Genomic DNA, 11,855 nt, shown 5'->3' with positions numbered 1-11,855 from the left:
CGAGATGAATATCTGTATCCTTTTTAATGGGAAAAGGAAAAAAAAAATCGCATTCAGAAGAAGAAAGGTTGGAAGGAGCCCCTCTGCTTGCAACGTGCCGTGACCGCATGCCTCCGAGCTGCAGCCCTTCAGGTGGCACAGCCAGGCAGCCAAACGCAGCCCCGAGTAAATAACCCTGGGAGGAAGGGAGTTGGCAGGTGGGTTAGGCCCCAAGTCTGAGCTGCATTCGGAGCTGGCAGGAACGCCCTGCAAGTAAATCACCTGGATGAGAGAGATTTTTAAATAGAAGTTGTCCTTGCTGCTTGGCTTTGCAACCTTTTATGCTACTGATGGGAGTCACGGCCTGCAAGCTTTAATGCTTCTCTGCCTGGCGTGCCGAGGGGGACACTGCTGGGAACAGCGGGTCCCCCCATGTTGAGAGCATCATTGTGGGCTGGGACACTGTGCTGTCCCCAGCTTGTGACAGCTGGGTCCCAACCGACCAGGCAAAGCTCAATGTCTTGGGGTGGCTGAGCCAGCTGTCCTGCCCCGGCTCCATCACCCTCCCTGATGTCAGACAGGAGGATTTATATGTATTTTGGGTTCATTTTTATAGCTGGCACCTGTGAGGCCAGAGCCAGGCAGGGATAAGCAAAGGGGCCTTACTGTGAGGGGCTGGGTTGGTGGCATGGGCATGGAGAGCTGGTCTAGGGACTGGGGAAACAGGCGTGGCAACCTCTGCACGCGGGGACAGTGCTTGGGTCTGGGACTGGGCAGAGAGCTGGGCCCGGCTGGCGGCTGCTTTTGGAGCTGGGGCAGGAGCTGCAGCTCTCGCAGCCCGGGGGGGTTGGGGGGGCCCTGAATTGGGTGCATTCAGCGCGGCACAGCTGGTGCGGGCTGCGGGGTGGGGGGGCCGCAGTTGCTCCTGACACTTTTGCCTCTGAATGTGATGATAAACTCCCTTTCCCGATTAGCGCTGATCCCTCTGCCTCCAAAACAGTTGGCCCTAATGAACATACGGCCCAACAGCTGTAAGCGGTTATACATATGCATGGATATATATATTTATCCCCCCCCAGCCCATCCATATATACTGGAGATCACAGCTGTTGCTATTCTTCCTTGCAATGCAGATCAGACGCTCTCTCTCTTTGGAGTCTTACTTGACCTATTTTGCAGGCGCAAGATTTTTTGTGATGATGATTTCCCCAGTTGGTGCTTTTGATTCTGCCTGAAACATCTTGATTGAAGGCAAACAATGGCAGCTCCGGCAGCCGGCAGCGCCCCGCACCCACGCGCCGCCCCGGCCCCGCCAGCCGCCACGCGCCGGGGGGGCCCCGGGATGGCTCCGGCCCACAGCGGCTGCCGGCTGGTCCATCCCGACCCAGCTCCTCTGCTGCCGCTTCCCTGCACCCATGGGACACCTGGCTGCCTGGCCCATCGCCTAAGCCATCAACCAGGACCTTGAGGCTTGTGCTGGTGTCCCCACCCTGTGCCCGGCTGTCCCCTGCTCAGCCCTGAGCCTCTTCCCACCAGCTGGAAACTGCTCCACCACCCCAAAATCTTGCAAATCAGGTGGTGATGCCCCTTGGGGTCCCAGGGGTGTCTTAGCTGTAAGACCAGAGGGGAAGATGGTGCCAGAGCTGGCAGGGATGTCAAAACCCCAATGGCGGCTGCATCCTGCAGTGCAGCATCCCGTGGGTGATGGAGACATTGGAAGTGCTTTCCCCAGTGACCCCCAGCCTCTGCTCACTGCTTAACACAAACTTTTGGGGCTGTGAGGGAGCCTCCTCTGTCCCTACAGCCCTCCCCATCCACACAGGGTGCCCCAAAGAAGGGCCCCAAAGCCACCGCATCCTGGCAAGGAAAAGCAGCCATCCGGGCGTGCACAAAGCCATTTCTTGTTTGGCATTTTCGTTTGAAGTGTGTCCTTCATCTGGGTTTCTACAGCAACTGGGAAGTTCCTATCCTGGCCCAGCTGGACGGAGTGAAGCAGCCAGGGGAATGGAGCAGGAGGGCAGGAGATGAGGATTGAGGGCAGGAAGGGAAGAAGCCAAAAATAATTTTTTTGAGAAGTGGGGTTGCACTTTCTGCCTCTATCTTGGTCCCGAGGCTGCTGCAGCTGGGACAGGACTCCAACCCTGTCCCTCTGTCCCCAGGGGCAGTGCAGCCAGCTGGGGCCAAATCAGGAGGTGTAAAACACCAGCTTTTAGGGTCCCTTCAGGTACGGAGTAGTCTGCTATATCCCACCCTGGTCAGCCCTGGCATGGCTACATCCTCTGAACCTGTGCCAGCCTGGGTTAAAATGAGTGAATTACCTTAGAAACACACTTTTCTTAAAAGAAAGCAACAAAACCCAATGAGCCACCAGTGGTTCATCTTAGGCAGTGAGTCTCTTCATTTATTCATTATGAGATAATACCCAAATCTGGCTAATTAATATTCCTGCATATTTTCCAAGGGTTGATGAGGTATCTTAAACATCTCATGGAGATGGGCTTTCATATTTATAAGGTTGATGTGCAAACTTAAATTGACACTATCTAAATATACCCTCATGTTTAAGCATGGGGCTTTCACTCCCAAGGTGCTGGGGGCATTCCTGGGGTGCACACCCTGGCTGGAAGTGGGACCTGGGGCTCAGTGGGTGGGAGACCTGCCCAAAAAGGCTCCTGCAAGGCAGGGTGTGATGTTGTGTGGTCCACCTTTCCACAAAGATGTGGGATTTCTGTTTGCTTTGGTAACGGGAACAGAGTGCAACAGGCACTGACCTGTGGTGGTCGTGGGATCAGCGGTGTTTTGGGGTGAAAGATCAGTGTGAGCACCCACATGGCTGGATGTGCTGACGGGTACCAGGGCAGGGCCTGCAGCTTCCTGCCGAAACCCTTTTCCAAGGTTAAAAATAGGACTTGGTTGCAAACTGAAAGCCTGGTTTGTATTTGCCCTCATTATGTTGATTACTTATTTACATGTATGCAAATGGAGGAAAAGGCAGTGGCTCCTCCACCTGGGGACCCCTTGGCACAGGAGAGCCTGAATCCCACCTGGTAAATCCCTGCCGAGGGCTGGGCCACGGGGCTGTGTTCCCTTCCCAGGATCACCCTGAAAGTGAAGCATCAGCCCGCTTGCCGTGCTGATTGAGGGCTGAGCTGCACCCGTGCCCTGAGTGCGGTGGCCGGTGGCACGGTGGTTACAGCAGCCGTTCCCTCTCCCCTCACCCTGCTCCACCAGATGTGCGTGTCCGGCTCCAGCTGTTCCACATCAGCCTCCCCCATGCAGCACCGCCGGCCCCAGGATCCTTTTTCCACCAGGCCCCACGTCCTTCATCAGACACCAATTTGGTCTGGCCCAGCTGCTCATTTTTCTTTCCGCCGTGTGACATGTTTTCACCTGGCTCCTAATCCGTCTCTTTCCATTCACAACTCGAGCTGTTTATGGATGTGCCTCTGCTCCCCCTGCTCTCCCCACCCCCCAGGACAGAGCCATCCATCAATAAAACCCCACTGTGCACCCGAGCATCAGCGCTTCCCCTCCCAGGACACCAATATCCCAGTGGGGCCATGGGCACACATTCCTCCTCCTGCTCCATGGGGTGAACCCACAGGGCCATTGCCTCCCTCCTCACCACCTCAGCACAGGGGGCTTGATGGCACTGATGGTGCTGCAGGAAGCTGGGGCACCCAGGACACCAGGGGACTCTTTCTGGATGAGGGGTCAAGAGAGGGGCTGTGGCCCCTCTGCTCTGCAAGGGGCACCCACTCTTTTGGGGCTGGTCCCTCCAGTGAAGGCGTGGGGTGAGAGTGGCCCATGGCAGGGAGAGTCCTAAACCTTTGGGGGTCACCCTGCAGGGTGGGGGCTGTGCCTGTGCCCCCCCATCAGTAGGTGACAGGTGCTTTAATATCTGCCTGGGCTGGCAGCTGCTGCTCTTGCAGCTGTGCCAAGGAGGAAGAAGATGATGAGGAGGACAGCTGGGCAGTCAAACCTGAGGCACCAAGCATAGGGGCCATGGCTGGGGAGTACCCTGGGGTGGGGGGTGGCCCTGGCTGTGCATCCGGGACCCCCCTCCACAGGGAGGGACATCACTCATCTCGCCTGTATCCCCAACACCCTGGGGCTCTTCCTTACCCCCAGCAGCCGCCCTGTGAACACGCAGGGGAGACATCATGGGATCCCTGTGGAATTTGGGAGCATCCTGCTCCCTCCTGCTGCCCTGCAGTGCTTTGCTTTTGACTGAGAAGCAAGCCCCCAAATATCCCAATGGATTGGGGGTTTCCTGAAGAGCCCGAGCGGGACAGGGTTGGGAAGAACCCAGCAGGACAGCAGGGCTGAGCTGCCAGGCTCTGCAACCTGTGTGTACAGGAACACACAGGGGCAGGAGGTGTCGGCTCCCCAGCCCAACACTGCCTGGGAAGTTGTCCAGGGTTGTGCTGCCACCTCTGTTGGAATGGAATGGGGGGAGTTAGTGAGAGGGTCCCCCTCCCTTGAACCCACTGTTCCCGTTTCAGCTGAGACTTTCTCTCCTTCCCAGTTCCCACTAAAACAGCACAGGGGGAATCCAAACCGGAACTAAACCAGGGGTGTTTTGCAACCAAGAAAAAATAAAGAAATCCGAACCCGAAGAGAGCAATGGAAAACCCCTCCTGCCTCTAGGACACTGCTCTGCTTTATGAAGTCAGCCTCATTTTCCCCAGAGGAAGATCACTGCTGCACACCCCCAGCCAGGCCAGCCCATGGCCCCACTGCACGTCCTGGACAAAGGGTTCCTCCTCACCCTTCCCAGCCTGGGCTGAGCAGAGGGTCCCCAAACCAGCCCGGGGTGCTGCCAGCACCCACAAAGCCCCAGGGGTCAGTGGGGGTTTAGGTGGGGATGAAGGCTCAAGGGCTGGGTGCCAGGGCAGCAGCATGGCCGGAATGGTGGATGCTGGCAGAGTCAGGAAAGCTGCTGTCCCCGACCCAGTCCCCATCCCACAATGGAGATTGTTCTGGAGCCTGTGGGCAGGATGCGGCCCGGCCGGCTCCGTGCCTGACTCACATCCTCGCCGCCTGCGAGGGAGCTGGTGGAGAGCCACATCTCCAGCACACCTTCCCACGGGCTGGGACACGGGATGGGCGCTGCTGGGAACCCCCTCCGCATGTGGGACCCACTGCCGCCCCAGTGCCGAGCTGCTCCCTCCCAAACAGCCCTCCGGAAAACCCCCGTCATCGTCCGGGCCCCCGCGGGCCTGGCGAGCATTTCCTTCCGAAAGCAGGTTGGAGCCTCCCGCCGGAGCTCGCGTTCCCGGGGGAAGAGCTGCAGCAGAGCGAGGCGTTTGCACTAAGTGATCACATTTATTTGAATATTTTGCGTGTGTGTGTGTGTGTGTGTGTGTGTCTAAAATCGGTTACAGAATAAATACCTGTGCCTTATAGCAGGAAGTCCACTTTTTTTTATACAAAGTGCTTGTTACAGGAAGTTGCATCAGCGATATGCAGGAGGGGAGTGCGTTTCGGCCACGCTTCCCCTCCTGAAAACTAGAACAGATTTTTTTTTTAAATTTATTTATTCGTGTTTTTTTTTAAAGTTTCTTTTCCCTTTTTTTTTTTTTTTGTGCATTAAATTTCCTGCCATTGTGTATTTACAAATCTCTGAAAGAAGGAAAAAAATGCCAATATGCATGAGAAGTGGCCTTGTAACACAAAAAAAAAAATCAGCCTTAAAAAAAAAAGGTAACAAACCCAAAATCTACAAGTATCATTTCATACTGAATCAGTGATAGATTTTTTCTTTTTTTTTCTTTTTAAAAAGGGAAAGAAAGGGATGGGGAAAGGGGAAAAACTGAACCAAACCAGAAAAAATGAACCTGGAGAAATAGAAAGAGAGAAGGTGCCATTGTCCCTTCTGAAGTTTTCCAAAGGCAGAGAGGAGCGAGGAAGAGCACAACGCACAGACCCAGATGTCCGACTGAAATCCCCATCAAATTCTTCTCGGTAATTTCTCCCTCATGTTTACCCAGCGAGGGGCAGGAAGGACTTCCAAAATTAAATTAAAAAAAGGCATTAAAATGAAAAAAAATATTATTTCATTTTTAAAGGATTAAAAAAAAAAAAAAGAGAGATATTATAGAACAACCCTCCCCAAAATCCTGGAGGGGCGTGAGGCAGGGAAAAAATTGGGTTTGATTTAAAGGGAGGGAGGAAAAAAAAGAAAAGCCAAACCAAACCAGACTTTTCTCTCTGAACACGTCATCGAGCGGGACTCTCCGGTTAACTGGTGACGTAGTGTTTGGCCGATGGCTGGCCGTAGACCCTATAGAAATCCTGCCGCCCGTGCTGCTGGGATGCGTCAATCCATTCCCTCACGGCAAGTCCCGGGAGCGACTGGGGGACGGCGGGGGCGGGCGGCAGCGGGTGGGAGTACTCCTGCGACGAGACTGTCCAGGGGAAGTGCCCCGACCGCGGGTAGGGCTGGTGCCCGCTGTGGTTGGACACCGAGGAACAGTAACAGTTATCCACGGAGCAGACGAGGATTTTGCGCCCGCCGTACTGGGAGAGCACGGACTGCTGAGATGACGTGGTGTTGGGGTAGTGAGATGGGTTGAAGACGGAGCCCGAGTGCACCGGCTGCGGGCCGCTAGGAAGTCCAACTATGTGCTGCGTGGAGCTACAAGGCACCATGGCTTGTGCGGACTGCCCCTCGCCAGCCGAAGCGCCCTGGCTCATGTACTGGCTCGCCACAGTCCCGGACGATGGCTCGAGGAAGCTGCCCTCGGGAAAGGCGGTGGAGTGCTTGCGCTTCTCCGCGCCGGAGTTGCTGACAGTGCAGGGGTACATGGGGATACTCTGCAGGAAGGGGACGGGGGTGCTCAGAGGACCTGCGGAGGGGAACAGGAGAGGGGGATTGTATTAAGCACACCATGGCACAGCTCCAGGGTGCTCCAGCCGCTGATCTGGAGCTGCAGTGGGGCCCCAAGACCCACATTCCAGCCCCGCGTGTGCAGAGGGTCCCCCAGCCCGTCCCACCAGTGGCAAAGCAGGCACACAGCCCTGTGCAGGTGGACTTGCAGATTCAGTTCTGGGCCCTTGCCAGCGTGCTCAGAGCGGCCCCGGGCGCTGCTCTGCAAACAGCTCATGAACACAGTCCCTAAGAGGAGCAGAGTGGGACAGCCTGAGGGATAAACATGATTTCCCCAAGGAGAGAGGACTGGGAAGCCTCCGCAGGACATGGTCTGCTCCCAGGCATTGGCTGGGGGCTGTGGGACCACACCAGACCCTGGCTGTCCCTGCCCACATGCTGACCCCCATCTTTCCACTGACTTTTCCTGGCAATGGCCAGCCCCTCCAAAAGCCCTGTATTTCAGGGTTTTTGTGTAACCCCAGAACACAGCCATTTCACAAGACAAGGAAAATGCCCTGCGGAAAGTCAGGAACTGGCTTTGTGACTCTCCACGCCCCTGCTGACTGCAGAGGGGCTCCAAGGGGTCCCTGCCCCAAACAGCTCTCACCACTGTTTTGTACTGGGATCTGCAGGGCAGCCAGCTGTGGATACAGCAGGTAGTGAGGTCCCATGCCCCTGCACCCCTCAGCCCTCAGGTTTCACCCACCTTCCAGCAACTTCCTCAGCTGCTTCTCCTTCTTGGCGATCTCGTTCAGGAAGAGCTTGGAGTTGAGGTGGCCGATTTTGGGTGGGGGCAGGCTGCCACCTGTACAGTTCTGAGTCCTGTTGGGGATGGCAGGCAGAGAGGTGTGAGTTATAAGGTAGACTCAGGAGAGGGACAGCTCCTCCCCCCCACCCTCCTGGAGCCAAACCCCCTCCCTAGGGTAGAGGACAGAAGGGAGCTGGCTGTCTCTGGCAAGCAGGACCTTCCCTGTCCAGTTTTGCTGTGAATGTCCCCCGCCAGGGCACACCTCCTGCCATGTCCCCCCCTGCATGGCCATCCCAGCTCACTTCTGCTCCATTAGTGCTGGCTTTAACTTCCTGCCCTGGCTATGCCCAGTGAAGCTGGACTGAGCCCTGCACCCTGACCCGGCTGGTCCCACCCACTGCTCTTCCACAAGCACAACACTGTTTCCCCTAGTCCCTGGGGAGGACCTGATTGAATGGCTGCATGAGGGGATTTTTTCATCCTCCCAGAGAGAGAGGGAAGCTGAGCATGCCTCTCCCAAATCCTGTAGCATCCCTGGCCCTGGTCTTCCTCTGGACATCGTGCTGCTGCCAGCCCTGTGGACAGGAACACACCCTTTGCCCCGAACATGTCTGTCCCGCTGTGCTTACCTGTCCATTAAGATTTTCACAGACTTGGTGTTCTAGAAGTGGAAGGAGAAGCTCTGGTCAGTAAGGCCAATCCCTGCCATGGAGGCTATGCCCCCTTTCAGTGTCAGCTTCCATGGCCCCCCAGGAGGGGACAATCTGACCATGGGCACTGAGCCCCCTTTCCCCTGCAGGGGCTGCTCCAGCCCCATCTCCAGCTGTGGCATCTCCTCATTTGAGGCCAGCACTGAGCCTGCCCCACTCCTCCTTGATTTCTCCCACTGCTGAGCCCTCTGGAGGCATCAGCCAGCCCTGATAATGTCCCCATCCTGCTCCCCACCACACCCCATGCCTATCCAATTCTTCCCACACAACCAGACCTCTCCACAGCCCCCATCCCACCCTGGCATGGGCAGCTGGTCTTACCTTCATAAAGTTGATGTCCTCAGTTTTGTCGAACATGACCTGGACAGAGCTGAGGAGCTTCTTGGCCTCCTGCATGCGCTCATTGAGGTGCAGAACCTGGGCTGCATTCTCATTGCAGAACTTGGCCTGGGCCTTGTCCAGGATCTCCATGGTCTTCCGCAAGTCCTCATCTAAGATCTGGTGCATCTTCTCATACTGCAGGCGCACCTCGTCCTTCAGCTGGCTCACCTTCTCCTGGGGAGAGGAGCAGGGTCAGGCCCTCTGTGCCCTTCCACCTCTTCCATGATGTCCCAGGACACCTGGGTCCTTTCCCAGCAGTGGAGAATGCAACCTGAAAGCTGCACCCCAGCTCTGCTCTCCTGCAACACCCAGACAGACCAAACCCTGCTGTCAACTACCACATGGGACTTCTATGTGCCAGAGACCCAACAGGGACACTGTGAAGGTTTGATTGGTTCAGCAGGTCCTTGGACCTACTTCCTGGGGTCTGTGTGGTGTCACCTCCTGAGACCTAATGCCAAGGAACAACCCGCCACACCACCGACAGACTGTGTGCTCCCCTGAAAAATCCCACCCATCCCCATCTGCATGCCCTTTCCCATCTTCATCCTCATCCCCAGCCCCACCCCAGGCTGGAGACACTTCATGTTCCAGAGCCTTTCCTTTCATGCTCTGGGAGGCCGAGGGGCCTTAAGGATCATGAGCACTCCCTCCCTGAGGAAGGCTGTGCTGAGCTGAGGACAGCTGAGGCCATCTGATACTTAAGGACAGCCTTGTTCCTCACGTTCCAACTCCCCCCAGCACCCATGAGGCTGTAGGGCAGCTCCAAACACATTTTGTCTCCCAAAATGATGACTGACAAGGGTGAAATGGAGGCAGGCAGTCTGTCTGGCTCCCCTGAATGTCTGCCTTCCTCCCTGCCCACCTGGCCCCTATGTTTAAGGAGATTGTCCCCATTGTGCCATGGGGTGACCATCCCTGGGACTGGCCGTGGCAGGGTGAAGCACTGGTTACCTCGACCAGCCGCTTGTCTGATTCCAGCTTGTAGAGCTGCTCTTCGATGTCCTGCTCCCGCTCCTCCAGGCGGTCCTGCTGCTTCATCAGCATCTTCTGCAGAGATAAGAGAAAGCAGCATCATCAGAGCCCAGCGGCCGCGTGTGCCAGCAAACGTTGGTGCTGCCCACACTGGCTCTGCCCACGTGGTTCAGGAAGGATGGTGCTTTTTCCCAGCAGGATGCTACTGCCAGGCTGAAAGCCCAGGCATAGCTTGTGGAACTGGAAACCTGGTTATTTCAATGGCAGAAATGGCAGAGGGGCTGCGTGTGCCGGGCTGTGTTACCGGCTGGGTTGGGTCCCCTGGATGGGGGCAGCACCTCAGGTAACTTTCTGCAGCCCAGTCAGTGGGGCTGGGTCAGAGCCAAGCCCTGAGGACTGTGGGGGGGACACAGAGAGGCTCATCTCCCACTAAGGCCGTACCATTTCGAGGCCCATCACCCATCGTCAGCAGGCTCCTGCGAGACATCACCACGTCCCTCGTGCCCCCGTACGCCACGCCAAATCCTTTCTCCCTTCCCCGCCTCCGTGACAAGCCCCAGAGCCAGCGTCAGCGTAATCTGGAGGGACAGAGTGAGGAGGAACGGGGCCTCCCCCCGCCACACTGCCAGCCCCCAGCCCCACTCCTTGGGGCTGGGCCTGGGCCATCCGCCGATTAACTGGGACACATTTATCCCCAGCTATCAGCGTGAGTGCCTTGCTCCTGCATGCTTCCCACTGCCCATGAGAGAAGGGCTCTATCCCTGTGAGCAGGAGCAGGGCTTCCCAAAACACCCCTCAAAATCAACTCCAAATATTCACCCTTCATGTTTACTGGGGGGAAAAGCCAGGACACCAGCGGGGCAAGGAGAAGGGCTTTACCCGGCACAGAGATGCGGCGTTAGAGACTCAACGACAGGGGCGAGATGGAAAGAAACCGGCAGCGAGAATGAATTTCGAGGGGATTATTGCTATTATAAACCGCCACTTGGGAATTTATAATCAAGTAATTAATTCCTGGACGAGGCGGGAGGGGGAGGGTGGCAGAGGCGCTGCTGGGATTAATTGCATTGCAGGGAAAGGCTGTCACCTCCGACTCAATTCAGGAGCAGGAATGCGAAGCCTCCTCCCTCCTGTTGTTTTTCTTAAGGTCTTGAGAACCTCCAGCCTTACTGTCGCTGGGCTCCTACCACTAATAATAACGAGGAGCTAAAAAAACCCAGCTTCCCACTCACAGGCACACTCCACATGCATGCCCGGGGCCCACGCGTGTGCACCCACCCAGGCACATGCAGGCAGACACACAGACAGCACATCCATTGAAACAGGGCCAAGGGGCAGTCACAGCAATGCAGACCCCCAGACCATGGGGGGACTTTGCTGCGCATGTGCACAGAAACACAGGGGCCTGCAGCATCCAAGGGCATCACTGGAAGCATCCACACGGAGAAAGATTTGAGGCATATATTAAAAATCTCCTTTTTTTCATTGTAAAAGGGCTGTTATTTGTGTTGCTGCAGCATCAGGAGGCTGCAGTCCACTCCCAGGTTTAACATGGTGGGAAATGAGCTCTAGAAAGTGAGTGCCAACACCACTTGCTTGAACCTTGAAGAACCGAGGGTGCAGGCAGGAACTGTGTCCCAGGTCCTGTGCCAGCAGCCAGGCCTGAGTGTGGGGCTGCTGAGGGCTTCTCTAGAGGCTCAGAGAGGGTTTTGGATCAACCACCAGGCAGAACTGTGGGGTAGGTGGGCAACAGCCCCATGTAGGTGGGCTGAGAAGTGGCAGGCAACAAGCCTGCTCCAGGGCTCCAGAGAAAGACATGCCTTCCAACATTCCTGCGTGAAGGTGGCCAGTTGAATGTGGGAGTTGGGCAGGTCGTGCAGTGCAGGCTGAGCTGCTCACTGCCCAGGCTGGGAAGCCAAAGGACACGAGGAGCTTTGCACCGAGCCCTTCCCTACGCTTCCCTCCCTGCCGCAGATTCGCCATCTCCACCACGAGCAGCCAAACCCATCCCGCACCAGCCCACCCAGAGGACGGCCAAGTCTAGCCGGGGCCCCGCGAGCAGCCCAGTCCTCTGCCTGACTTCCCTGTCTGCCAGCTGGGACAGGAGTGGGTAAAAAATATAGGACAGGACCCAAGGCTGACAGCTTGCTGGGCACAGAGGCCAAATCCCCATCCCACTCTGTCATAC

At 56.5% G+C, this 11,855-nt stretch overlaps 1 protein-coding gene across 1 annotated transcript in view; it reads right to left on the bottom strand.

The window, feature by feature from the left end:
* Positions 1–5,287: 5,287 nt before the first annotated feature.
* The window catches only part of TRIM8 (tripartite motif containing 8), a 29,743-nt gene continuing 23,175 nt past the window's right edge, over positions 5,288–11,855 (bottom strand). The window contains exons 3-7 of the mRNA XM_042019212.1: positions 9,647–9,742; positions 8,633–8,866; positions 8,231–8,262; positions 7,560–7,675; positions 5,288–6,830 (exon numbers count right to left, since the gene is read on the bottom strand). Of these exons, the coding sequence (XP_041875146.1) occupies positions 6,223–6,830; positions 7,560–7,675; positions 8,231–8,262; positions 8,633–8,866; positions 9,647–9,742 (1,086 nt within the window). The 3' untranslated portion in view covers positions 5,288–6,222. The remainder of the gene's footprint in view (positions 6,831–7,559; positions 7,676–8,230; positions 8,263–8,632; positions 8,867–9,646; positions 9,743–11,855) is intronic.

This window comes from Corvus kubaryi, unplaced genomic scaffold, assembly GCF_017639235.1.
Source record: "Corvus kubaryi isolate FWS band 111438036 unplaced genomic scaffold, C.kubaryi_AGA036_p1.0 138, whole genome shotgun sequence".
Taxonomy (NCBI): Eukaryota; Metazoa; Chordata; class Aves; order Passeriformes; family Corvidae; genus Corvus; species Corvus kubaryi.
This window is presented reverse-complemented; position numbering and strand designations above follow the sequence as displayed.